The sequence below is a fragment of the Triplophysa dalaica genome, chromosome 2 (genome assembly GCF_015846415.1).
Source record: "Triplophysa dalaica isolate WHDGS20190420 chromosome 2, ASM1584641v1, whole genome shotgun sequence".
Lineage (NCBI taxonomy): Eukaryota > Metazoa > Chordata > Actinopteri > Cypriniformes > Nemacheilidae > Triplophysa > Triplophysa dalaica.
Genome location: NC_079543.1, coordinates 24,390,277 through 24,415,715, shown reverse-complemented (window position 1 = coordinate 24,415,715; position 25,439 = coordinate 24,390,277). Strand labels below are relative to the sequence as shown.

The following is a 25,439-nucleotide window of genomic DNA, read 5'->3' as shown; positions in this document are numbered from 1 at the left end:
GTATCTGTCTGTATGTGTTTGTGTGTTTATCTGTTTTAAATGTATCCTGACAACCTGTGAACAATAACATTGTTTAACACTCTAAAAGAAACAGAAATAACACAATCTGTTGTAAAATACAGACATTAACCAGAGAGAAAACGTTAACGTGTGGACCGTAATGACGTCTGTTGTGATGCTGTCAGCGGACAAGTAGGCATACGTCATGCTGGTGACGTGACGTCACCAGGAAGACCGCCGGTGGAAAGATGGCTGCGTTCCGCTGTCGGCGAGACCCGTGCGGTTTCATATGTCTCATTTTAACTTATTTCAGCGTTTTTTATGCCGACTATGTCGTGATACAGTACGTCTTGATCCCCGCGTATTCCGGAAGGTGAGTGGCTGGCGTTTATATCGACATTCTTGATGTTTGGATCACGTAACGGTAGCCGCATATGATGGGCTCATCTGTTTATTATGTGTCTTTAAAATCTCTCGTAACAACAGCCGAAGTAATGCTAAGGCAAAAGCAATGCCAGTTCCATATCAGATTTCTTTGCGTTTGAATAAAGGCAAGTTATAGAAACACTTCGTTGCCATTCTTCTTGCGTTAGTGCCATTCAGCCCCTCGTTACTACTACGGTGCCAGTCTCTGTTACAGTAGGTTTTGGGTTTCAGGGTGTATCATATTTGAGATCAATTTACTACTTGATCACCAAATGGTTCCTACACTTTTACTACAATAAAACATTGGTTCGTTTTCTTGAGCGCATGCCTATAAGATACTACAAGGTAAAGCATGTTTGCAGATTTGTTGTCACAATCATTGTTGCCACTGAAATTATTTGGATATGTATCATGGTATTAGAGATGCACTGATACATCGGCTACCGATATTTATGGGCTGATTTCTGATCAATTTAACCCCATTTATATAACGTACAAGTTCACGCTGTGGCATGAAAAAGGCGAATATAACATATCAAACGTAAAGTTGCCCTATTGTCTGATTTTTGGATCTAATTCCTAATCAGTAAAAATACTAGCATCCTAACTGAATATGGGTTTCTTCTTGAAGAAGACAGGCTGAGTTATAATACCACTTATCATTTTACTTCCAAGCGATAGAACTATGGGAGTCGATGGGTGTTGATTTTTTGAAGCTCCAGAAAGTGCATCCATCGATCAAAGAACTGCTCAACACGGCTCCTTGGTCTTAAAAAAGGGTCTTTTGAAGAGAATCGGTGCCTTTTGTTTAAGAGAAATATCCATATGGACAGCGCTGTTAACGTTAATGTCTAGCTTCCGTCATCTCTCAAATGCGCGTGAACCAGAGGCTTGTTTTTCCGGCTAAAGACGGTGACGAAAGCTCCCGCCAGAGTACACGCTCTCCTATTGGATCAAAGCGGAAAATACCGCGTTCGTCACCGGAACTTTCAACACCCCTGCGTCATCTGCTGTTTATATATATTCTTTAAATGCGGCCATAAACTAACTATTATACCTTAATGCATGTGTTTTTGAACTTTTTCGATTAAAAAAAAATATCAAAATAAAAATAAAAATATTTTAATGAAAAAGTGAGCAGTGTCAGACAGAAAAATCCTATCCGTGCATCCTTATATAGTTCCATACAAAGACCATGGTATAAGTATGGTAATCATTCAATACCATGGCATGCATCACCATGGTATTACCATCTGATGCCATCACTGTACCATGGTACCACCACTGTATTTATTTTATTTTTTGTAAGGGACTGTTCTATGGCTGTACATCTCCCTCTCTGTCATTTGGAGTCCAGTTTAAACCCTGATCAAACACAATCAAAGAATACTTGAACATTTTATGGTGTGTTTGATTTAGGTTGGAACTAAACTCTGCAGCACAGTGGGCATAACCCTGGACTGTATGTACTACGTGGAATTTTAAGTCACATTTGTTGTTTTATATTTCTTTGTGTTTAGTGTATGGTGCACTCTCCATGGATCTGTGTTTAATGTTATTCTGTTACTGCTGCTGGCGTGCCATTCTAAAGCAGTGTTCTCTGACCCTGGTGAGTGTTCTTGGGGCTGAAAATGGCCATTTATTGTTATTAACGCTCCAAACTGGTTTGATCTAATTATATTCATTCTGGCTCTGTGGTTCATATACACAACAATCAGTCACCATTGACCTTTCTGTATCAAGTCATTAAAACTAAAGTCACTCTGCTTCCTTCATATAGATGTCATAATGTCACCATCACCTACTGTTTGTTTCAATTAGTTTTCTGATAGATCTATATGTCTAATTGATCAAACATTGATGCATGTTTTAGTTTAGTCTCGGTGTGTGTTAACAGTCATTTTTCTTTGTAGGTATGGTTCCTCTGCCCGAAACAGCCATCGACTTTTCTGACTTGAGGTCCCAGTCTAACCGGCTTAATGACAGAGTATGTTCTGTTTCTCTTCCTGATCTATTAGACAAGCGACTGGATTAAAGTTGTTTCTGTGTTGTGTTTGTAGCAAATACATTCTTGGTTTTGTTTCTCATACAGTTGTTTTTCTACATTTATGTGGGAATCGGGAAAACCAAACCTTACGCACAGTTTGTATAATGTTTCCATCTGATTTGCATCTGTTTTTGTTACTTGTCTTGTTGTTTTTTGTCAGGGCTGTGAGGGCTGGACAGTGTGCAGTCGCTGTGAGACGTATCGACCTCCTCGTGCCCATCACTGCAGAGTTTGTCAGCGCTGCATCAGGCGAATGGACCATCACTGCCCGTGGTCAGTCAACTTTATGCTCTACCATCAGGACGTCAATTCTTATTCAGGGTTGCTAGATCTGCCTAACAAAACCAGTACAATCAAAACTAACCCAATGCCCATACATCAAAACTCTAATTACGCCAGTGCTATACCTACAGTAAAATACAAAATTGGAGTCTCTGTTATACATAACACATAATTTTTTATTGAAAGTCAGTGTGTTGTAGTAATCATAAATGCTATTTGTTTTCCTAAACGACTTTGTTTTATGGCTGGAATACACTACAAGACTTTTAAAATCTGAACAGATTTTTATTTACCTAGACATTTTACACTTGCAGACGTTTTGAAAGTTTCAGATAGAAACACACTTACTGATCAAATCTGCAGACTGGCACAGACTTTCTGCAACAAGTTCAGACTGAAAATCTGGGCAAAATCTGAGCAAAAGTCTTGCAGTGTATTTTAGCCATTTGCCTCCTTTATCACCTTAAATCTGCGGAATAAAAAAACAAAAACCTGCGGCAACACTTTAAGTAGCCCAGTTCTGTGGAAAAACTGTGGACTTGGCCATCCTGCTGTTTTTCCTACATCTCTTGCTTTCCATATCAAATTTTGTTGTTACAAGCTGTGTTTGGAATAAGGTAATAACATGCAGATCTTTCTGCAGCATACAGTATGTGGTATGAAATTATTCTAAATGCATAGATTATGTGGCTTGTGTAATATCACACTCGCTTGAGATGCTGTATCCCATAAGACAATGCGCTGAACCAGTTTTCTGATCACAGTTTTTTGCCTCTTTCGTTTTATAGGATCAATAACTGTGTTGGAGAGCTCAATCAGAAATATTTCATACAGTTCCTTTTCTACACAGGTAAGGTTTAGCTCTGAAACACACTCGCTTTGGCTTTTTGAATCCTTGGAATCACGTTTGCGATTTTCCTGTTGGTCCTCTTAGATTTATCTTTTTAGTTTAGTGAAGATTTTAAAACTGGTCTGCCTGTTCTTTGCGTATCTGTTGATTTTCAGGCATGGCTAGTCTATATTCCATGGCGCTCGTGGTGTCGGCATGGGTTTGGAGAATAAGGAGTGAAAGAGAGGGAGATGGAGATGAAGGAGAAGAAGCTCCCAGTAAACATCTGATTGTGTAAGTCACAAATATGTTCTGAGATGCTTTATATATTGGATGTTCTCCCATTTAACATACTTGATTTGCCTTCTTTCAAATGATCACAAATATTAGCGCCTGCTCTTTGACTGTAGATCTTCATCCTTTGTTCCACAGGGCACATTATATTATTCTGTTGGTGGAGTCTATACTGTTTGGGGTTTTTGTCTTGGTTATTTTTTATGACCAGGTATGTATGAATATTATTTGCCCAATTATAACATTTTATTATCATTGATAAAAATAGAATGGAATAAAGTAGAATGTAAAGATAAAAACAAATATATTAGTTTATCAATCTAGAATGTTTTAAATATAGATTTTTTTTCATTTATGATAAAAAAATGTAACCTCAATGTCATCGTTGTAATATTTTCTTATTGTTTTGCAAGGATATGTCATCAGATGTATACCATATAGGCACCTTTACTGCAAAGGCTTTGTCACATTTCGTATTGATTTCGATTCATAAAAAAGAAAATAAGATTCCTGCCGATTGTAATGGCAACAGTCCAGCTAAAGCCTGAAACCTAAGCTTACTTAAACCTCGATCTGCCTTGAGTAATGTTTTTTACGATAGGAAGGTAAATCTTGAGACCAAGTGATGAAGTTTAAATGTGTTTCTGTCTCTGTCTTTTATCGTCTCAAGCTGGTGTCCATTATAACAGATGAGACGCCGATCGAACAGATGAGAAACAGGCTGATGAAAGACAAGTCCAACAACACCCAACAGAATCATGTCGCACACAAAAGAAAACCCAAAATCGCATTGCTGAGGGAGGTGTTTGGACGCGGTACGTTTATTTATGTGTATTATCTGACTTGATCTTTACACAGGGTGTCTGCGGATCCTTACAAAGTCTTAAATTCCATAATGTCAAAATAAGGCCTTAATTAGCATTAAAATATCTTAAATCCGCGGGTCCAAGGTCTTAGAAATGCAGTCGAACCGCCACCGTAAAGAAGATTTTATTTTCATTTTAAAATCATGTTGGTTGATTTTTCACGCAAAACAAAATAGGCGGAACCAACTAACAAATAACACGTTCGCGGGGGGTTCGTTAGGTGAGTGGACTGGACATTACCACATGGAGAAAAGTTTGAGCTTTAGCCAAGGGAAAGTGCTAGTGCAAGTGTTAGTTGCTATGAAAATGGTGTTAAATTTAATTCTGCACGGTATTAAAAAGGTCTTAAAAAGTCTTAAATTTAACTCTCAGAAACCTACAGATACCCTGTTTACAGATGGTTAATACCAGTTGTCAGAAACACAATCACATTTAATCTTTTCTACTTATGTAAACATTGTTTAAAACCCTTGTCACCCTGTCACTAAATTTACAACAAAGTGTGTCAAAAATCCAAGGAAGGCTGCAAGCACAACCTTAAATGCCATATATAAGTTGCTTTAATGTGTCTCTTTTGCATTTTTAGGATCAATACTTTGTTGGCTGTTCCCACTTCATTCTGCCCCTCCCTCTGCTGGTGGCATCAGTTATTCTGCACTTCCTGACTATGATGTGTAAAGCGTTTTCGTCATCAGTTATTTTCTAACGCTCCATCAGTATCATGTTTAGAACACTGTGAGTATTGTACCAAGTGCAGAGTTACTCATTCTACTACGAAGAATAAATATGGGGATTTTATTAGGACGAAGAATGCTGCTTTTGGTTCTTAAACACAAACTGTTAAAAGTTACTTATCAGGACAAAAGTTAGACTATATCCCCATTTTGCCTAAATCATGATTTCTTGTCTCTTTAAGTGGCACAGGGCCATTTAATGGTTGCTGTTAGATGATAATGTTCCAAGAAGTTTGTTGTTTTCTCGTCTTCTGACCTTGCCACAACTTTTATTTATTTGAACACTGACAGGCTGTGTAATGCACACTAACACAAGGTTGTTATTTTTTAAATTTACATAGGTGTTTATTTCAGGTAAATGCAATGGGTCTCTTTTATTCTGTAATAGACATTGTGTGTTTTAGCCTGTTCAAGTACATGGAATGTACTCCATTTTACATATTTGGATTGTAAATAAAGATGTATTTTATACCTTTTGATTTCAATGTCTGATCAATTGTTGCTGCATTTTCAGGGTACTGGACTACGTTGAAGTGCTTTTTTATTTTGTTTGTATTGATAATGTTTTCACTGTTTGACAGCTTGAGGGATGTCTGTACATAACAAATGAACCCTGTATGTTGATAATGTTTACATTGATATTTATTGTAATTTATCAGTGGATTTGTGCTGCTCTGACTTAAGTGAAGTAAAATATGTCTTTTCATATTCTGGCTTTGTTTCTCTTTACAACGACAAGCTCGAGTGGAAATTTACATGGAGCTGTTAAATATCCATTATAAAAATTTAGGGATATAACACACTTTATTGGTGTGTATAATTAATATCATAAATACATTGTTTATATAATGGATTTCATTGCAAATGGTTGCATTATCCATAAATTATCTTGCCCATACAGTGTGACATTCTGACACAGGCGTATCTATAAAAAGTGTTTGTAGTGAGTATTAAACATTCATTTTTTATTGATGCACACCGCATTTAATTGAACAAGAACTAATTAAAATGGGATCATATTAATTTTTCATTAATACACAGGCTCTCTGTTAGCTGTGCGCTGACTGGTCCGATGCCGGGTCACGTGCTTATGATATTTTGTTGACCTGCGTGCTTCCTGGTAGCAAAAATCATGTGATAAAGTGACGCTCCCTGGAAGGCTTTTTTCGCTACGTGACGACATTTACCAGCAGCAAATCTCCCGAATTCACAACAAAAAATCGTCGTTTACGGTATGGCTGACGGGGAAAGATCGCCGTTGCTGTCGGACAATTGCGATGTTATCAACGGGCTGTCAACGGGAGATGACACCTACAGACCGCAGACCAAAACACAAAGTAAGAGTCAAGCATGGATGAGATTGGTCACAGAGGCTGTGTTATATGTTTTATTTACACTGCACTTTGTTGGCTCAGTAGGCATAATTTTTTTATAATTTCTATGAAACCAAAAACGCGTAAGTTAGTCAACTCACCGGTGATTCATTGAAACCCAACCAGAGATTGTTTACTTGGCTTTATGAAACACGGGCTGTGATTCAACACCTAACGCTAGTCAGCCGTCTGTTTAGAAAGCACTTTTGCACTTAATCTTCTTGCTTAATGAAATACAAACATGAACAGGGAAATGATACAAAAAAAAAATTATGCAATTTTTTTATAAACATAGATGTACTCAGACTTAAAAAACGTACTTACTTAATTATTTTATAAAGAAATAAAACCAGGTGTTTTATTGTTGTGTTGATTTGGACTAAAAAAGAATATTTAGTGAGTAAAATATCCAAGAGCAAAATGATCACATATTTCATAATAGAAAATAATATTTAAAAACAAGGAGTTATCAGACCTTTCACAAATGTTTTATTCATTTATCTATGTAGATTTGTTTATGTAGTGATTTAGGTGTTAGTTATTATAGTTTGGATTTTAGTTTTATTTAGTTTTATTAATATTTGAAATTACCTTTATTTTTAGCATTTTTGTATTCATTTTAGTTAAAGTTTTGGCAATTTTGGTACGAGCTTTTGTCATTTTATAATTTATTGGTTGATTTTTAATGTTGCTTTAAAATATATTTTTTTTTTTTTTTAGTTTTTCTTTATTATTATCATTTTACTTTTTTTTAAACTTTTGGAGGAAACTTTGAAATTTCCTTGAGTTAAGTTTTTCCAAATTTGTTAGCTCAATATTTGATTTGATTTCAATGAACAAAATTGTTTCAAAGTTTTAGTTTTAGTAAACTAAAATAGCCTTGTAAGCAAACTGTACAGATTCCAGATTATTACAGTTATCTGCAGATAGATGCCGGGTTACATAACTTCCGTCAATAGTATTCAGTGACAAATCTATATTCGTCTACACTATATCCAGTATGCAAGCATATGATTCATGTAACACCAATAAAACAAATAATAAATAAGCTGTGACACTGTCTCATTGCAATATTGTCTATCACTGTATGCCTTTTACTCCCTTTCCATGTCTCTCATTTCTCCCTGCTGCTCTCTTTTGGTCCCAGGTTTTCCAGCGTTTCCATCAGTGCCGGCCATGCCCTCAATGATGTTGGGAGAGGCTCCTCCACCGTACTCCCCGCTGGGCTCTCCAGAGAGTGGTAGCGCTAATGTCATCAACTGCAGAGTGTGTCAGGCTCCTATTAGCGTTGAGGGCAAGATCCACCAGCATGTGGTCAAATGTGACGTCTGCAATGAGGCTACAGTGAGTTTACACACATTTAGAATACATCAAATGCTGTGTATGTTCATTTTCTTTTAATGTTTCAGTAATATCGCTAAAGTGATAGTTTAGACTGTTAAATCACTTCCTGTTTTATCCATTTAGCCCATAAAGAACGCTCCAGCAGGAAAGAAATATGTGCGATGTCCATGTAACTGTCTTCTTATCTGCAAAGTGTCATCACAGAGGATTGCCTGTCCCCGTCTGTACTGGTGAGAGAATTTTTAAAGGAGTAGTGAGGCCCCCTATGTGTTGGGTGTTTCGCTTTGTGGACCCCCAAATGAAGACTTATAATCTAAAACCTTTTAATTAAACCAAAAACATGTTTAACTGTACTATAAAGAAACATCAATTCTTTTGGTTGGTGATCTTATTTTTCTGATGTTTGATTGCACAAAATGAGTCATAAATTTATATTTTTCATGAAATGTCTCCCCTGATCTATCTCGGGGTCCCTAGTGGGCCACGTTCCCCAGTTTGAGAACCAAGAAGATAAAAACAGCTTGTTTTAAACCGAAATTGATTTCCAAAACAGTGTTGACTATTTATGTTGTTTGTAAAGATTCTGTCATTTATATAATAATGTTTTTGTTTGTGTGAATTAGTAAGCGCGTGATTAATTTGCATCCAGCAAATCCTGGGGTAGTGAGTCCAAACCCTCAGCCCACTGGTGCCAGAGTTTCATGTGGCCACTGTGGAAAAACTTTTCTGGTAATCTTTATCATTGTCATCTTCAATATAAATGAAATCAGGTTCATTAGCTTGCTCTTCATAGCTTTTTAGGGATTCTTTTAGTCTTAATGAGAGAATCAGGTTAGAGAAGTAACATGAGAGAATGCATAATGTAACAATGTCTGTCTATTGTTACTCTAGTGGACAGAGTTTACAGATCGGACATTGGCACGCTGTCCACACTGCAAAAAAGTGTATGTTTAATACCATCCACAAACATTCAATAAACACGACCAGTTAAACATAAGCACACATTTTACATTTTTTACAAACATTTTGAAATGAAAGGTTATGGTTAAATATTGGAAATTGGTTTTTAAACTCATGTCAATTTAAAGGAGTTTACTTACTAAACTAAAAGTTAAGAAAATATATTTCATTGATATAGTTTCTTGAATTCAGCTGAACTGTCTTGTTACTCATTGCTATATCTGTTATTTTCTTTTTATCCACATAGCTCATCAATTGGCCAGAGGTACCCTAGAAAGCGGAGTCTGATATGTTTCCTCTTGTGTTTGATCTTCACCACAGCAACAGCAGGACTGATCGTAAGAACGAAGCCAGTTTCTACTTTACGATTCCGAAAAGCACTTCAATTTTTAATGCATACATATTTTTCCATGTTCTGTAGGCCGGTACGTGGTGGAAGGCACGCAACTTTAAAGGGATTTATGCATCCTGGGTGTTCCTCCTCGTCCTGGTTCTGATCACTTTGGTCAGAGCTTTGCAATGGGCCTGCATGAAGATCAGCGAACCACTGCACAACTATTCGTAAAAGAGAGACTGAAAGGAGGTACTGTATTAGATAAATGTAAGCGCCAATAGTCCAAGTAAAGGGATGGACAGAACAAAGCTTTCTACAGAGAGACTTGAGACAGATGTTTTGTTTACATGGGTAAAGCTCACAGAACCTTTCAAGAACCTTTCCAAGCCATATTCGATGCCACAAATGAAAAAAAGGAACCGGGAAAATATGAAATATTAGTGGTGAAATGTGACCTGTACATATTTTTGTTAGATTCACCACATGAGGTTTGTCGCTATGTCATGTTTTCTGTGCATTGCACCATGCTTGAACTAAACATCTTCTTTATCGTTTTATCCACTTCCAAAACAGGGCGCACAATTTAGAAATATACACAGAAAGAAATACAAGCAAGCGACTTTTGGAAGCGTAATGTGATACTCATGATATAAAATTTTTTTTTTACTTTACTGTTACTGTATAAAATACTGTGGAAGCATTACAGAGACATAAAGGTGAATGCATTGCTGTCAGGCTACGTGCCTGTGTGACCACGTCCTTGAATCGTATACCCAGTAAAGCAGAACTTGCAAAGCTTCAAGTTTTTAATTTCTCTGTATTATGGAGACGTTGTCGCTTTTAGCTTTACCAAACTAGGTTTCTTTTTTCTGGCAAATTACATAAGAGCAAGTATGAACAAATTAAAGGAAGTAAACATGCCACGCAAGCATTTAGAAGGTTTAGAAGAAAAGAGGATGATGACAAAAGCATTATTTTTACAACTAATAAATGTGTAAATATATGGGACTAAAGTGAAATATTTTGAAGAATGTGGCACATTACTGAATTGTGCTTTACATGAATAATAGCCAGTAAGGACGTTAATTATTCCTTCAAATAATTGAAATAATTATATTCCTGTTACCAACATTAACCGTATCTTACTATGTCTACACTCTCAAAAACAGGGTATCAACCAAATTTTGTTAACTAGAAATATCTCTTAATATCCATCCATTTCCAAGAATTTGAAAACATTCTGGAGATTTCTGGATAAACAGTTTCTAAGGGTTGATGTCAACGCCTATGTTTTGTACTGTGGTTGTATATCAGCAATAAAATGTTGCCTATCTGCTACTGAGTATTACACCTGGAGCATTACCCAGTAGAGTAAAATAGATATTTTAATAGTGATATTTAGTAAAAGTTTTAAAACAATAATAAAATCAATGTATCAATCGATGTATATGTACTGTATGATGATCTTAATTCGAGCTGGAAAGAGTTGTATAAACACATGCACCATGCATATTATTCATAAACGCAGATAGAATAGAACATTTACCTACTCTATATGACTAGCAGAAGTGAGCAGGATGTTTCTTTTTGAATTAGTTTATGAATTGTTTACATGGCCTGGCACTATATTTATACTGTGCATTTATTTGTTTAATTTACACTCTACGTTTTGTTAAAAATGTTACATTGTTGCACTACAGTTGAGCTATATCGCTGATAGATTCCACCCATGTCGTGATTTTGTTGTTGATTGTTTTTGTACATTCCTTTGTGACTAAAATGTTTGAACTATTTCTGAGAATGTGTGTGTGTGTTTCTGGCCATTCGCGTTTTTCTGGTAGCAGACAGCATTTAGTGTCAATCTTATGTAATGATGATAGACTACGGTAAACCCCTGGAAAGGTTAAAATGTTTTTTTAGGTTAAGTGATTTGATTTTTGAGGGTGTTTATGGACTAAAGAAATGTATGAGCAAAGTACTGGAGTAAACCATGGAGAGCTAAAGATACTCTGTACATCTCAATGATTGACAAAATTTATTGACGAGTTCAAAATGTATTGACAAAAGTCACATCCTTGCAAAAATGTCTTTACTACAGTCTACATATCACTAGCACAAGTATAAAAGAAAGAATTGTCAGTATTATCATATCGTCACATATGTATATATGTTTTTTCATTGTTAGCTTTTCTTTGTTAGCTAGTAGTCAGGTAACAGATTTGTTGTTAACTTTACATTTGTATTCATTACATAATTGTACATAATACGATTTACTCAGTTACCACAAAATGATTGTTAACTTGGCACATATTTAAATTGAGTTGTTAGAAATAAATACTTAAATGGCCTATTAACACCTATTTACACCTTTCAACACTAAGGGGCAATTCACATTTCGCGTCTAAAACCACGCGGAAAACTTGAGTACTAGCGAACTTGCGCTCTTCTGGCGTCTGCTGTTGCAAAGCAACCATGAGGTTGCCTTGAAGACGAGGTTCCGGCAACGGGTAAATGGATTTTTATTGGGCTGTGCAAAAATATAGATACATTTAACTATCGCAATATTTTTTTTCTGATAGTGTATCGATAGTGATACATCTATTATCTATCTTTTTTTTAAATCATGTCATATACATACGGCAAAAAGTAAGTGGAAGCGAGCATGGCAAAAATATGAGAATGCTTCGAGCTCTACGAGCTGATGTGAGGGTGTGATTTGGTTTTAAAAATAAGTCATGGAGTAATGAGTTCTATAATAGAAATGCTGTTTGTAAGTTCCGCGAGTCATGGTGACCCACCAAGTCACTTGGCTTCTGCAGTGCATAAGACAAAAAAATTATTCCAAAAAGTAACAATGCTATTTATTGTGCTTTCACGGATGTGACACCATTGTATTTACAGCACGAACGAACCAGGGGTTTTATACTGCCCATGTTCATTGTTTTAACTGTAATGCACCACAACAGCTAAGTGACTTGCGTGACCCACCTTATTCCCCTGTGCTACCCACCTGGGGGGTGCAACCCGCAGTTTGGAAATTAAGTGAAGTGTATTGCAATATATTGCAAATGTGTATCGTATCGAAATACATAATAATATATTGTATTGTGACCAATCTATCGTGATATGTATTGTATCAGGAGGCACTTGGCAATACACAGCCATATTTTTTAGCACCTAAAATCCATTACAATAACTCTGCTACTAGTTTTTTATGCTGTGTTTATCTGTTCCTCTACATTGAGCGTTTCTCTGCTCTGGAAAACACATGACATTGTCGCATGACAAGTAGTGCGAGCGCAACACTCAGAAAGTTAAAATTTTCCATCTCGATGTGGCACCGACATGCCAATAAAAATGTGCGTGCTGCGACACTCCTATTTAATACGCTTAATGTAAATGGCCCCTAAGATTTATAAAGATATCACTAAAACTATAACGATAAGTACATTAGTGTCCACACCAACTGCCGATAACATGTTTATTCTAAACTTGCATGCTGTAGTTTCATTTTAAATGTGCAAGCCTTTCAAATTTAATAGACTTAGATTGACTATCAATGTCTTTCTTTACTCACCCTAAAGTTGTTCCAAATCTGTATACATTTCTTTGTTCTGATGAGCACAGATATTTGGAAGAATGTCAGTAACCAATTGACCAATCATGGCCACCATTGACTACCATAGTAGAACAAATTTGCCTTATGAATTTCTTTGTTCTGTTAAACACAAAAGAAGACATTTTGAAAAATGTAGGAAAGCAAACAGTTCTGGGGCACTTTAGACTAACATTGTAATCTTTCCTTCTATGGTTGTCTGTGGTGGCCAAGAACTGTTTGGTTTATACAGATTTGAAACAACTCAAGGAAGAGTAAATTATGACGTTTTTTTTGTGTGTGAAATGTCGCTTTAAAGTGATGGCAGTAATGTTGTCACTCTGTTGCGTTATCCTTTTAAAACTTTATCTTTACATACTATTCTTATAGTTAAGTTATTGTTCTTGGTGGTAATAGGCCTTGATAAAATAAATGTGAATGAACGTACCACAAAATATAATTTTAGTTTAGATATGCAAATAGAGAATTACAAGTCTATATATTTTTTGCTTATTTTCAGTAATATTTCCTCCCCTGATATGTAAGCATTATCTTTTTACTTCGATACTAGGCATTGGTCTGCAGGCCATAGCTTATTGTGTTATTTGTTCAGTCCCGTCAAAAATATCCTCGCTTGAGACATTGTGGAGAGCTACAACTTCATCACCTTGACAGTATTGAGAGATGTATTCTCCTGTTCATTCTGATATTCTTCTTCCTCATCCTCTCCATCCTCTTCATCCAGTTGAAGGCTTCCAGAAGAAATGCGCATCCGTGCCAGCGGACCAGAACGTACCACTCTGCCCAGTGCTGGGAAGTATGGGTAGAAAGTGTCAGAATCAGAATCACTGTAACTGCTCGTGCCGAGTACGCATAAAGAAGTCGGCCTTTCCGGAAAAGGGGCGGGGCTTAGAGGAAGATAGGTGGGCCTGGTGGGAATGTGGTGTCGTGATAAATGTGGATAATAACCCAGCGGGCGATACTCGGACGCGTAGGCGGCGGCATTTGAGGCGAGTGTGGGTCTCTGAAATTTGACGTCTGGTTGGCTAGAAGCTCGACGTGGCAAGCCGGTGTGAAAGGTGGAGTCGTCGCTGTAATGGCCTGCCTCCACTCTACCCAATTCTAGTTTTCTGTTCATCCCTGCCCTTAACCCTACCCCTCCTCTGGGGTACAAACTGGATTCAGCAAATCCCTGACCGGCGAGGCGGAGTCTTTCCTGATGCTTCAAGAATTGGGGTGATAAGCAAGATGAGGGTAAGGAGGAGTGGCCGATTTGTCCAGGCAAGTATTGCAGAGGCACCGAGTGCTGATGGGTTTGAGAGAGGCGGTCCAGCGACGAGGACGTGTGGTCTTGGAGTAGGTACGGGTGAGCGGCGAGGGGGAAGGTGGGTAGCACTGGGTGGAATTGCAGATGGGGCGTGTTAGGATATAGTAGAACAAGATGCTGAGCGCTGGGAGACAATCGTCTCTTTGCTTTCTGTCTTTGAGCCCCTCCGCCGCGATGCTCTGCTCCTGACGTGGACGTAGAACGAAGTTTAGGCGAGGCAGAATTGCTTGAGAAGCCAGGGTTTCTTGACAAGGGCCTGGATCGTTCTAGCTCATTAGCGAACATGACTTCCACGGCAGATAGGCTACGCTTTGCTATGCAGGTTGGTTCGCTGGGTCGCTCGGCAAAGGTTGAGTCAGCAGGTAGGCGGGACTGCTTGTTCAGCTGTGTAAAAAGGGCACAAATTTGAGAGAAGGAATCCAAAAAACTATTCGCAATATGAGCAAGTACGATACCTGCTTGGAGACGTCGGTAAGGATGTCAGGAGAGGATCTGCAATGACGGGCGTCATATTCAGATTTACAATGGGATCTGCGAAACAGACACAACGTTTGTTGGAGTTACATGGAAAAACAAAGCAAAGCAATTAAATGTATTTATATAGCCCTTTTTCACAATGTGTATTGTTCCAAAGCAGCTTTACAGGAGGAAATAAGAAAAACACAACACAGTCCATGGTGTTTATAGACCAAGCAAGATCATTCTGATAAATAATATCTAATAAATAAATATATAAATAAGTGCAGTCTCCAGGTGAGCAAGCCAATACTACCCTTCTGTTGCGAGGAACCCAAACTCAAATGATGAATAAAAGGAGAAAACAAAATCGGGAGAAAACATGCTCAGCCGAGGGCCAGATCTCCTCTGACTATAGTCACCTATAGTCTTTGGTTTGTTGTATTTGTCACATAGATTTTCCAGATGTTTTCTATTCAGATCACAACAACAAAAAAAGCTTTACCTTTGAAATGGCAAATGTTTCTTCTCACCAGAGCCCACACACTCCATAAGCTGCTTCTGCGTCCTCCCGCTACGAAACAAAACGTTCAAAGTATCCTCAGTCTTATAAACCCACATCTAAAACTTTGTTGAGGAAAGAACGTTGCAGCATGTCTAATGTTCTAATTGAGCATTCTCAAAAGATTGGGGTACGGTAGTTTTGCGAAGTTCACAGCGTAATGTATTTACACATCTCGGTCTGTGGATCAGAGTCACAGTTTGTCCAATCTCAAATCTTGTGTGTGCACCCCTCATCCTCTCTCTCATACCTGTATCGAAAACTGGATCCTTTGCTGGAAAGAAGGGACTTGGGATGTGACTTGGGTTCCTCAGCGAGTCTAAAGAAAGCGTGGTACTCCACGCACAACTTCCAGAATGCCTTATTAACATCTCGGCTGGCCATGGAGAACTCAACAGTGTCCCTTCTTGAAGGCTAGCACAAAAAGATTAGAATAAATGATAGAGACTATTAAACATCCCATGCAATAAGAATCTGTTCTTAGACAAAATATAAGATTGTTCTTAAAATAAATAATAGTATGTTCATAAGTGCGGTTTTCAAACATTTCTTAAAACGTTCTCAAATATTTTCTTAAGAACAACTTAATTTTGTTCGTAAGAATAAATGTATATCATTACACTCGCTTGCTTGTGTGGTAACTATATATATTTATCCATCTATCTAACTTTATGTGTGTAAAAAGCACATCGCATTCTTTTATAGCCTATATACTGTATATTAGCATGTGATGTGTTAAACAGCATTTATGATTACATGTGAACTTATATGTTAGCAAATGTACTTATTATAATACTTTTTGTGTAAATACCTATGATTCTCTCCATTTCGAGTTAATTTCTTAAACTATAAATTTAGAAAAAACATGGCAGAAAATATTCTTCTTAAGAATGTTTTGTGAATGCACCCCCTGTTCCTTAAAGAAATCACCTTGCATATTAAGTTTTTGTTATTTATTTACATTTCTGCTGGTTATTAAAGGGACAGTTGACCCAAAAATGTAATTTCTTGCTATAATTTATGTGTATATAACGTGGAATCTATGGTTCCATTGGCTAATCTGTCCACCACATGTCTCTGTCTACTCAGCGCCATCACAAGGCCCTGTCGGCAACACCTAAGCACTTGAGAGACATCTCGAGCTGTTTAAAACAATTGGAAGAGTAAACGTAAGTATTTACTCGTGCGTCGGACCTACGCCATAGCATCTACGCCTTAGCCTATGTGTCGGTTTTCATTTATACTTCTACATCGTTGTCCACGTCGACAGGCAATGACCACTAGGCTTCAGTTTCCATGCACGTGTTACTTGTGTAACCAAGACAAGAGCCAAAGAACTGTTTGCTTTTCTACATTCCTCAAAATATCTTCTTTTGTGTTCAACAAAACAGATACATTTACAAGCAATTTTTCCTACTATGGTAGTAGGAAAAAGGTTGTGATAGAGAAACTCACTTTTTATCTCTGAGGAATATTGTGTGTCTTACCCCAGTCTCGGTGTGGAGTTTAATAAGGAAATGTTTCCTCTTGAAGCTCAGCTTACGGATCTTGGCCCAGCTGAAGGTATTGATCTTTGTATTGCCCTGATAACAGTGATAGATGAGAAATGTTAAAATGTAAAAAACTTTTTTATTTAATTTACAAATAAATATATATTATTACACCTGAAAGACAAGCACTCCCATATGTGTGACGGCAAGGTTGATTCTCATGCCTTCTCCATCATGAGCAGGGTGTGGGCGGATCCCGTACATGTCCATTTTACGAGCGACCTCCAGCAAATGCACGTCTGATTCAGCAGGAGTGTGACCTCTGGCACCAAAAAAAGGCATTGTGGCATTAAGTGTGAAAGTGAACTAACATGGGTTTTGATTTGGCGACCATGTTTTATATTTTTTTAAGTTACATTTTCTTTAAATGACTTATTCTTTGCATATATTACATGTGTTTTGTTAGCCTATTTGCTAAAGGAGCAATGTGGAGCTTTTAGCGGCATCTAGTGGTGAGGTTGCGAATTGCAACCAGCGGCTTCTCCATCCCTCCCTTTCACATCCCTACGGCAACTGACACAGGACATGTCGTCACGTTTTCGCTTCTTTGCCGAAGGAGATAACGTATTTACGAAACACGCTCTTTAGAGCAGTTTGTCCGTTTAGGGCTACTGTAGAAACAGCATGGTGAATTCCACGAAAGGGGACCCACAGTGTGTGTAGATAGAAATAGCTTATTCTAAGGTAATGAAAAAGTTGTTTATACACCTCTGAAGACATAGTTATGTATATTATATTGTATTTCTGTCCATAGATCCTCCAACAAATTACACACAGGACCTTTAAAGCATTGCAATAGCAGTGCAAAAGGTCATTGGTTCGATTACCATGCAAGATACATACTAATAAAATGTTTTGCCTGGATTTCCAATACAAAGAAGTACAAACGTAGGAAAAGGTTGCTTTGGGTAAAAGTGTGTGCCAAATTTCTATACAAATGAAGTTTTATTCAAACAAGTTTTGATTACAAATGTACACATGTTTTACATTTATAAATATTTGTTGTTTATCTGAGGATTCTGCCGTACTGGTTACGTGTGTTTTAAACAATTACATTTCTGCCTGTGATCGTATTGTTTTCACAGTAGGAACCAAGTACCTGTGTCTGTCCTACCTGTGTTTTTTATGAAAGCGGAGGATTTTGTGGTCCAGATACTCCTGGTTTGGCACATACTGCTTGCTTTCAAGATGATGAGCATCTAATTCCTCATCATAATCCCCGAGTTCAGCTACAAAGGGGGGCAGAGAAAAAAATGTAATGTGTCAAATAAACAGGAAAAACATTTGGGTGGAATTTAGTGAGAATAGTTACCTTGTAGTATATGAGAGACCAGCAGAGCGGCGCTGTTGTCATTACAGGTTAGGCTGCCATTCGACAGATCCTGTTTGATCTGAAGGGCAAACAGATACCTGTATAAAAGAAGTATCAGTCAGACTGTACGCATAGCATATATCACCATCTATCTGTATCTATCTAACATGTAAAGATGTGCATGGTTTACCTGGTCAAGCTTCTCTGCAGTTGTCCTGGGTCAGGAGGGAAAAACTTCACAATGAAATGAAATGCCACATCGCTGGTATCTAGGGTAAGCAAAAGCATTGTATTCAGTCTTACGTGATTTACCATGAAACATGTTTTATTAAAAAGTCATTACATTTTCATCAATCATTTTTTAAAATGTCACATTGCTATGGCCCTATTATTGATGATTTCTAGAGACACTATGCAATATAATTAGCTGTGTTGTTTTACATCTGTTTTATTTATCACACCCTATAGAACATCTGACCCCACTTCATCCTACTGTAAATAAGGATAGCAAGAAATCTTTCAAAATATAAGAGAAGGGATTCGGTCACAAAATCATCACTGTAAACTTACTCTTGAGCTGTCTCGCCACAGGTTTCAGGAGTTCGAGCCAAACCTGCAAAGCAAAGATTTCCTTTAAATACTTGAAAGAAACAGCCAGCATGTACAGACTACAATCGCTCTGTTTTTAACAAACATTGACTTTATTTATTGACATCATCCACAGGTCTTGACTCACATAACTTCCAGTAAGGTGACGAAACTCTAGGCCAAAATACTCCTTCTCCAGCAGTTTTAAATGACCACACACCTTATTGAAGAAATCCGAACCGAGAATGTCTCTCTGTGGGAGGATGAACAACCCAATGTTGAGGAAAAATTGCATTTTAAAACAGATTTTTTGTTTGTGTTGCATGGCTGAATCTCGGTTTTGGGTGATGATGAAGTCGACTGCAGTGTTGCTGTAAAATTAACTTAAAGGGATGGTTCACCAAAAAATTATAATTCCGTCTTTATTTATTTACCCTCATGTCATTTTAAACCTGTAAAGTATGGCTTTCTTTACTTTTCAGAACACAAAAGAAGATATTTTGAAGAATTTCCATTGTATGGACACAAAACCCCTGAGACATTTCTCAAAATATCTTCTTTTATTTTCCACAGATAAAAAGAGTCATAAACATATTTTGAACAACATGAGGGTGAAAAAATAACGACAGTTTTTATTTTTTGATTCGACTCAGATTTGGTTCTTACTACGTGTGTTACTTGATGATGGTGTTCATGAGTCGACGTTGTGATGTGAGCGGAACGCAATCGCAAGACAAACTTTGAGTATAACTGAGTCTCTAGCAAGTCAAATGCTCAAATGGAATTATGGGAAAGGCAGATGCTCACTGAGTCAGCCTTAAAATACAGGGTTGGTATCTGACGAGTGTGTTTGTGTGGGGATATATATACAGTATGTGTGTGAGGATGTGTTTCTAAACCCTGTATTTATACTGTGACAGCAGGGAATGGAACCTCACATTATCCCATCAGAGGGATGGACAAGAGAAGAAGATAGAGAAAGTGTGGAAGAAGCATGAGATAGAGAGGTTAAAACACAGACCCCAAAGATAAAGCAAGAACAAACAACACATCTGTGTTGTAACTTGAAATGCAATTTTTTTATGGTTTATTCAGGACTAAATTGGATTTTCAGGCAGATACATTTACTGCTAATTTTATGTCCGGTGAATACAATCTTCATTGAATTACTCGAACTAGAATTTAATATTGCTGATAATAATGTTAGTCGTGCTTGCCACAGCAAAACCAGCGGTCATGATGTAAAGATGTTGCTCATCGCTGGGGAGTGTTGAGTGGTTGCTAGGTGCTGGCCTATGCCAAGAATCTGAAAAGAGTCTCTGCTCTTGTTCCATGCCACTCCTTTAGTATAATATGTTTTACTCATTTTATCGCCCGCCGACGCACGTCTGATGGTTTTAAGTAATATTGCTTTTCTCAAAGTCCTATACAATACGAAGCATCATTCATGTGTCGAACCTTAAGCGATGTGGTAGGTTTAATATTTACAGTTAGAGCATTTTTCAAAACCCTAAATATGAGCAGTAATATTAGGAATACTGATTTAAGATCATCACTTTATAACATGTCATCTTCTCTCTTACCCCTATCTTTATTCTCCTCTCTATTTTTCCTGCCTCTTTTGCTAATTGCATGTTTTGCCCAAGGATGTAGAGAAATGCGGGCATGCTCTATGGAACGAGGCCAAGAGAAGCGGTGTTCAGTGTTAGCCATCATATTTACCCTATTCAGACACATACATGCCTCACAGGCACTTTTCTGTCCGTCCCTTTCTCGCCCTACCCCTTCTCTTTCATTTTATATCTTACCTGGTTTTTACCCCTCGTCCTGACTTGTACGAGACTGCGGTGCGTAAAAGCAGTCCCTCAGGCACATACACACACAGCACCCACCCCCCATGGAGAAGATGCAGCATGCAGATAATGGGACATAAAACGATGCCCCTTTACAAGCAAAACACAGATGGAGCAAAGTGAGAGAATCTCTCTCTCTCTCCTCTCTCTCTCTTATACACATAATGGCAACTAAACATAATTCTGCTGGTGAAATTCTCTTTTTCTTTTTATGTATTTCTAAAATGAGTTATTTGATTCTAAAAATAAGTAGATGTATGAAATTATTTGCAATAATAAGTTATAAATAAAAATGATTGATTAAGGGCACTTAAAGTGCCTGTTTAATTAGATCTATTAATAAAAACAAATGCATTCAAATATATGAAATATTTAAACATATTTTACACGTTTAAACATATAGTAAACATAATTGTGACTTGCACTGCACTTCATCTTAACAAAACACTGAAGACAGTGTGATATATGATTTCTCACCTCCACCTCGAAAACTCTCTCGCTATCGTCCAAGAAGATCACGCGCAAACGCAGTTTCTCATTCTTGCTTTTCTTAAGCGCAGCTCTCCTGTTGACAGGTGTCTTCAGCAGCTCGAACTTATCCCCCATGCTGTCCAAGCTAAAAACAGTCGGTTTTAATTTAAATAGGAGATGACGGGTCCATAAAGTGGGTTTTTATCCGTTTGATGGTCTAGCGCAGGAGTTGCGCGCGGCTGTCTCGTGACGACTGTTTACGCATCCTTTTCTTACACCGCGCAGCATCAGCATCACTTCACTCCAGCATCACTTCAGATACGAGCCCAGCGCATATTACATCACACGCGTTACCAGTAAACAAGAGAATAAACACAAGTTAACACACATAGACCTAATCACAGTGCTTTATGCTCCGGGCGATTGTTAGTGTTTTGTCAGGACAACTAAATTGACAAGCAATTAGCCGATCTATCAATCGATTAAACAACATTTTTCCCGTTTCACATAAAATTGTATATATATTTCATTGTTATTTATTTATTTTTCCACAGGATTTCCCCCATTCGTTTATTGTGAGGGCCCCTTCAAAGGACTCGTATCAGTGCTTCAACTCATTAAGTCAAATGCGCCACCTTCACCTAAAAAAAAGAGGGTGCTCTTGAAGGTAGACTAAAGAAAAATGTATTAAAGCTAAATTATAAAACAAAACGAATTCTCTTCCATCTGTTTTGTGTCATGGGTTCGAATTCCAGTGAACTAAAATATATATATTGAATGAACGGTACTGCACTTTTGGATAAAAGCGACCCCAAATTCGATTTCTCTGTCAAATATAGGCTATCCATTGGAGGTTTACGCATGCTTGAATTGTAATGGTTTGAACTGTCATTTCAAAGGCGTTGTATGCGTTGTAAATGTCCGAGATTAAAAGTGGAAATAGTTTTTTTTAACTTTCACGTGCAAACTGCGGTACGGAGCGAGTCACGTGACACTAAGAACCTCCGAAAACCACGTTCGCTGCAACTCCTCATCGATGCCGTAAGGTGGCAGCATTTCCCAATTCATGGAGAAGCATCATCATAAAACTGCAACTTTGTAGTAATAATATAATGTCCGTGTTAGAACAGATACCAAAAAGTACACTTTTCAAAGTACCATGGGAAACAAGATAGCCTAGGTGTTAGGAACTCTTTTTATGCAGCAAATAGGCCTAATAGAACTTTGGTGTTTTTCTAACGGGTAAACAAACTCTATGTCTCTCGTCCTCACCTTTTATGCTCTGTATACCTGGGCAGGTGAATGTAATCTGTTGTTTTGATACGACGGAGCGGAACGTGTAACGGGAGCCGAGGCGGGAGCTCTGCTGACCAGCTGCTGCTGTTCATCACATATCATCATCGGGTCTGTTTGATTTTCCGTGCACCTGTCGGCTTGCCTGTTTTCCAGCCTTCACTTTGAGCTTTGGCACTGCATATGTGTACGGCTGATGTTTCTGTAAACTGCGCAGCATCTGGAGAAATCTTCAAATCATGTTGAAGTAGCGTTCTATGTTTAGACGCATTTTTCTCTCTTAAAAGCAGTCTTATATGTCATTATATTGCCAAAAGCTAAAAAAAATAGGCTAAATTTTATGATATGCTGCTAGGTGAAAAGTAAATTCAGTTATTCAGTTGATAATTATAAAAAGAATTGACAAAAATAATGGTTTTAATCAAATTATAGGCTAATGAAATTACCTGTAATGCATTTCAACTACTGATGTGTTGTGGACTATTAAAGAAATCCTGTCAGTTGTCATGCTTCCAATATTTCTTGAGCACTGAACAACTCCAAAATCGTTTTTCTTTGTAGTGCCAGTCATGGTTTTCATAAAATAATGCTTATATCCGAACAGATTTAGCAATGTATTGTAATAGCCTACTAGTTTCTCTCTATAAGTAATTTACCACAAAAACAAGACAAAATGTCAGTAATAATGGACGTCACATTTAAAATAACACACACTTGACTCCACACGTACTGTAAAAGCCGTGTTGGTTTTAAGCCCCTCTATGCGAATGTGTTTGTGCGTGCATACCGATGTGTGTAGATGACAAATTGTCTCATCCATTTTTTCTCCCACCTTAAACTTTGTATTCCTTGTTATTACTCATTTTCCACTTGAAAGATATAAAAGCACAAATGCTCAGGAAAAGTTACAGCGAAATGTCAAGAGGGCCATTCGGAAAATGTCACACACCGCCTGGCATAAGAAGGGTGATGTATTTTAGAGCTCCGCTGTTAATTTAGAAAGGAGTCTGGGGTCCTGTGGTTCATCTCAGCCTGGGGGCCTAAGAAAAAAATAGATCAAAGGTCTCAGCCATTTCAGTTTTTGCCCTTGATAATTTATTCACCTACACACTTAAATACAGATATACAAACATCTGCCTCAAATTGTCTTTCCATTAGGTTATCCATTTTGGATGTTGATTTTTCCTGCTTATTTGCACACAAGGGTTTAGGTTTAAAAGCTACATTTTTGTCTTTCTTTCAGATTTTTTTAGTGTCAGACTGTAGTTTATGGATCTCTCAATCTTAACCTGACAATTTTTTAATGTCAACATGAAATGGCATTTCCAGCCACCATATTTCTGAGTGAAACAGGACATTTAACAAGAAAAAGATTAGTTTTGGAAAGGATGGAATCAGGCCGTATTTATGTGAGCATCTACCTGCTGGGAACTGAAATAGCAACTGGGACATAAAAGATGCTGAAGGTCAAGATATCTCTCGAGAGAGTAACGCTTCTTGTAGAATTAACCAAGAGCCAGTGTGGCATACAGTTGATGTAAGCCTTAAAGCATAGTCCTTTCACAGTAAGTGACTTTCTATTTTAACGCAAGATTACCAATTTTCTATGGAACAATGTGAGCTGATGCATGCACTGGATATTAAAAAAGTTAAGGAGATCAATTTCATATTGACTTTATGAGATGGACATTTAAGGGCTTAGAAGGCTTCCAAAGCTTCTTAAATGTAAATGTAGTTTGAAAATAAAGTGGAATGATTTATGAATATGTCATATCATATTTTACATTGTCTTGCCTTGAGGATGGAAGCCATGCGCATGAAGAAGTTCAAAAGAACATTTCCCCGGAGACCTCGGGCTAATGTATGTGCAGCTATCAGATATAAGGCGGTTCTTACATAGAAAAGAATATGAAAGTGAGTCCTTAATAACTTGTTCACTTGTCTCACAGGACGAACCCGAGTCCCACACCCCCCTCAGGTCCACATCTCAAGAGAAGCAACTCTGCGTCTTCATTCTTCAGCTGATGTCACAATCAAGGACAATGTCACAGCCTGTTAAAATCGTCCACACTGTTGGATCACATTCTGTCTCAGGTTCTCTAAAGAAGTAGGTGGGGAGAGAGAGATTGGAGAGCAATCCCTTTATCCACACTAAAATGAAATTTAAACCCCTACTGTTTCATACCACGGAACGGATGGTAATGTGGATTTGTATTTTCTAAATCTTCTGTGTTTTAAATGAGATTACATGTCACGGTTTAAAAGACCAGAGAGAAGAATTTCTATGGAAAGAGAGGATCTGTTTTATGGTTACTTTGTGTGTTAATTGGGATGTTTAACAGTTTTCTAAAAGACTCGATCGAAGCTTTCAGAAAATGTTTGATCATTAAGCTCGGAGCGCAGCAGCTGTCTGTGTGGGTGGTGGACATCAAGGCATTCTTCTCATAGAAGATTTGTCCAACAACATTGACATTTCCAAGGTTGTGCACATGTGCCGTTACGCTTTTTTGAAATGATGCTGCACGCACATGTTAAGTACAAAATTATTGTCTAAGGATTAAGATTTGTCGGTTTCATGTCTCATTTTGTCCCGTTGCCTTCAGAATTGTCTTCTTGTGTTGTTTCAGTTCAGACTCACGGTGTTGCCAATGAGAAACAGAGTTGACCTGCTGAAAGCTGAGATGATAAATGGCTTTGCTTATGATTTCATTAATCTATTAATACCGCTGATAAGTGTCCTGCCGCAAAGAGAGAAGGTCAGTGTCAGAATAAATCTGTACACTCATTAACCCCTCAAGCCGAGCCTCCGCTTTTCCAAAAGGTCTGGGAGATAGAGGCGAGAAATGCTTACTAAACTTTGTTTAATAGAATAGTGGTATTTAATGTTTAGTGTTCAGTATGTAAACCCATTGAGGCGGTCTATATTGTGGGGTGAGGGGATTT

At 37.7% G+C, this 25,439-nt stretch overlaps 3 protein-coding genes across 3 annotated transcripts; 2 read left to right on the top strand and 1 right to left on the bottom strand.

Annotated features, from left to right (window-relative positions):
* The first annotated feature begins 62 nt into the window (after window positions 1–62).
* On the top strand, window positions 63–6,186 carry zgc:77880 (zf-DHHC domain-containing protein). The gene is made up of 9 exons (XM_056738354.1): window positions 63–373; window positions 1,947–2,035; window positions 2,340–2,413; window positions 2,634–2,746; window positions 3,544–3,605; window positions 3,761–3,878; window positions 4,017–4,089; window positions 4,549–4,693; window positions 5,331–6,186. The coding sequence occupies exons 1-9, from the start codon at window positions 249–251 to the stop codon at window positions 5,420–5,422; spliced, it is 891 nt and encodes a 296-aa protein (XP_056594332.1). The 5' UTR covers window positions 63–248; the 3' UTR covers window positions 5,423–6,186.
* Window positions 6,187–6,602: 416 nt separating this feature from the next.
* pip4p1b (phosphatidylinositol-4,5-bisphosphate 4-phosphatase 1b) lies at window positions 6,603–11,282 on the top strand. The gene is made up of 7 exons (XM_056729752.1): window positions 6,603–6,815; window positions 7,999–8,195; window positions 8,319–8,425; window positions 8,819–8,924; window positions 9,087–9,139; window positions 9,403–9,493; window positions 9,577–11,282. The coding sequence occupies exons 1-7, from the start codon at window positions 6,713–6,715 to the stop codon at window positions 9,718–9,720; spliced, it is 801 nt and encodes a 266-aa protein (XP_056585730.1). The 5' UTR covers window positions 6,603–6,712; the 3' UTR covers window positions 9,721–11,282.
* A 2,454-nt stretch (window positions 11,283–13,736) lies between these two features.
* Window positions 13,737–21,338, bottom strand: LOC130411443 (FERM domain-containing protein 7). Its single transcript, XM_056736065.1, has 12 exons — window positions 21,210–21,338; window positions 19,028–19,132; window positions 18,862–18,904; window positions 18,482–18,560; window positions 18,292–18,389; window positions 18,094–18,208; window positions 17,094–17,241; window positions 16,917–17,012; window positions 15,680–15,843; window positions 15,373–15,441; window positions 14,867–14,942; window positions 13,737–14,795 (listed from the first exon to the last, which is right to left on the bottom strand). Exons 1-12 carry the CDS (start codon window positions 21,336–21,338, stop codon window positions 13,737–13,739), a joined length of 2,181 nt encoding a protein of 726 aa, XP_056592043.1.
* Between the last annotated feature and the right edge of the window lie 4,101 nt (window positions 21,339–25,439).

Excerpts from the sequence above, each read along its gene's own strand:
- zgc:77880 (XM_056738354.1), top strand. The coding sequence starts at position 249 with ATGGCTGCGTTCCGCTGTCGGCGAGACCCGTGCGGTTTCATATGTCTC. Across the intron at positions 2,036-2,339 it reads AGCAGTGTTCTCTGACCCTG|GTATGGTTCCTCTGCCCGAA; the intron begins GTGAGTGTTCTT and ends TTTTCTTTGTAG. Across the intron at positions 2,414-2,633 it reads CTAACCGGCTTAATGACAGA|GGCTGTGAGGGCTGGACAGT; the intron begins GTATGTTCTGTT and ends GTTTTTTGTCAG.
- pip4p1b (XM_056729752.1), top strand. The coding sequence starts at position 6,713 with ATGGCTGACGGGGAAAGATCGCCGTTGCTGTCGGACAATTGCGATGTT. Across the intron at positions 6,816-7,998 it reads ACCGCAGACCAAAACACAAA|GTTTTCCAGCGTTTCCATCA; the intron begins GTAAGAGTCAAG and ends TTTTGGTCCCAG. Across the intron at positions 8,196-8,318 it reads ACGTCTGCAATGAGGCTACA|CCCATAAAGAACGCTCCAGC; the intron begins GTGAGTTTACAC and ends TTATCCATTTAG.
- LOC130411443 (XM_056736065.1), bottom strand. The coding sequence starts at position 21,338 with ATGGGGGATAAGTTCGAGCTGCTGAAGACACCTGTCAACAGGAGAGCT. Across the intron at positions 19,133-21,209 it reads AGAGAGTTTTCGAGGTGGAG|AGAGACATTCTCGGTTCGGA; the intron begins GTGAGAAATCAT and ends ATCCTCCCACAG. Across the intron at positions 14,796-14,866 it reads TTACCGACGTCTCCAAGCAG|CTGAACAAGCAGTCCCGCCT; the intron begins GTATCGTACTTG and ends CTTTTTACACAG.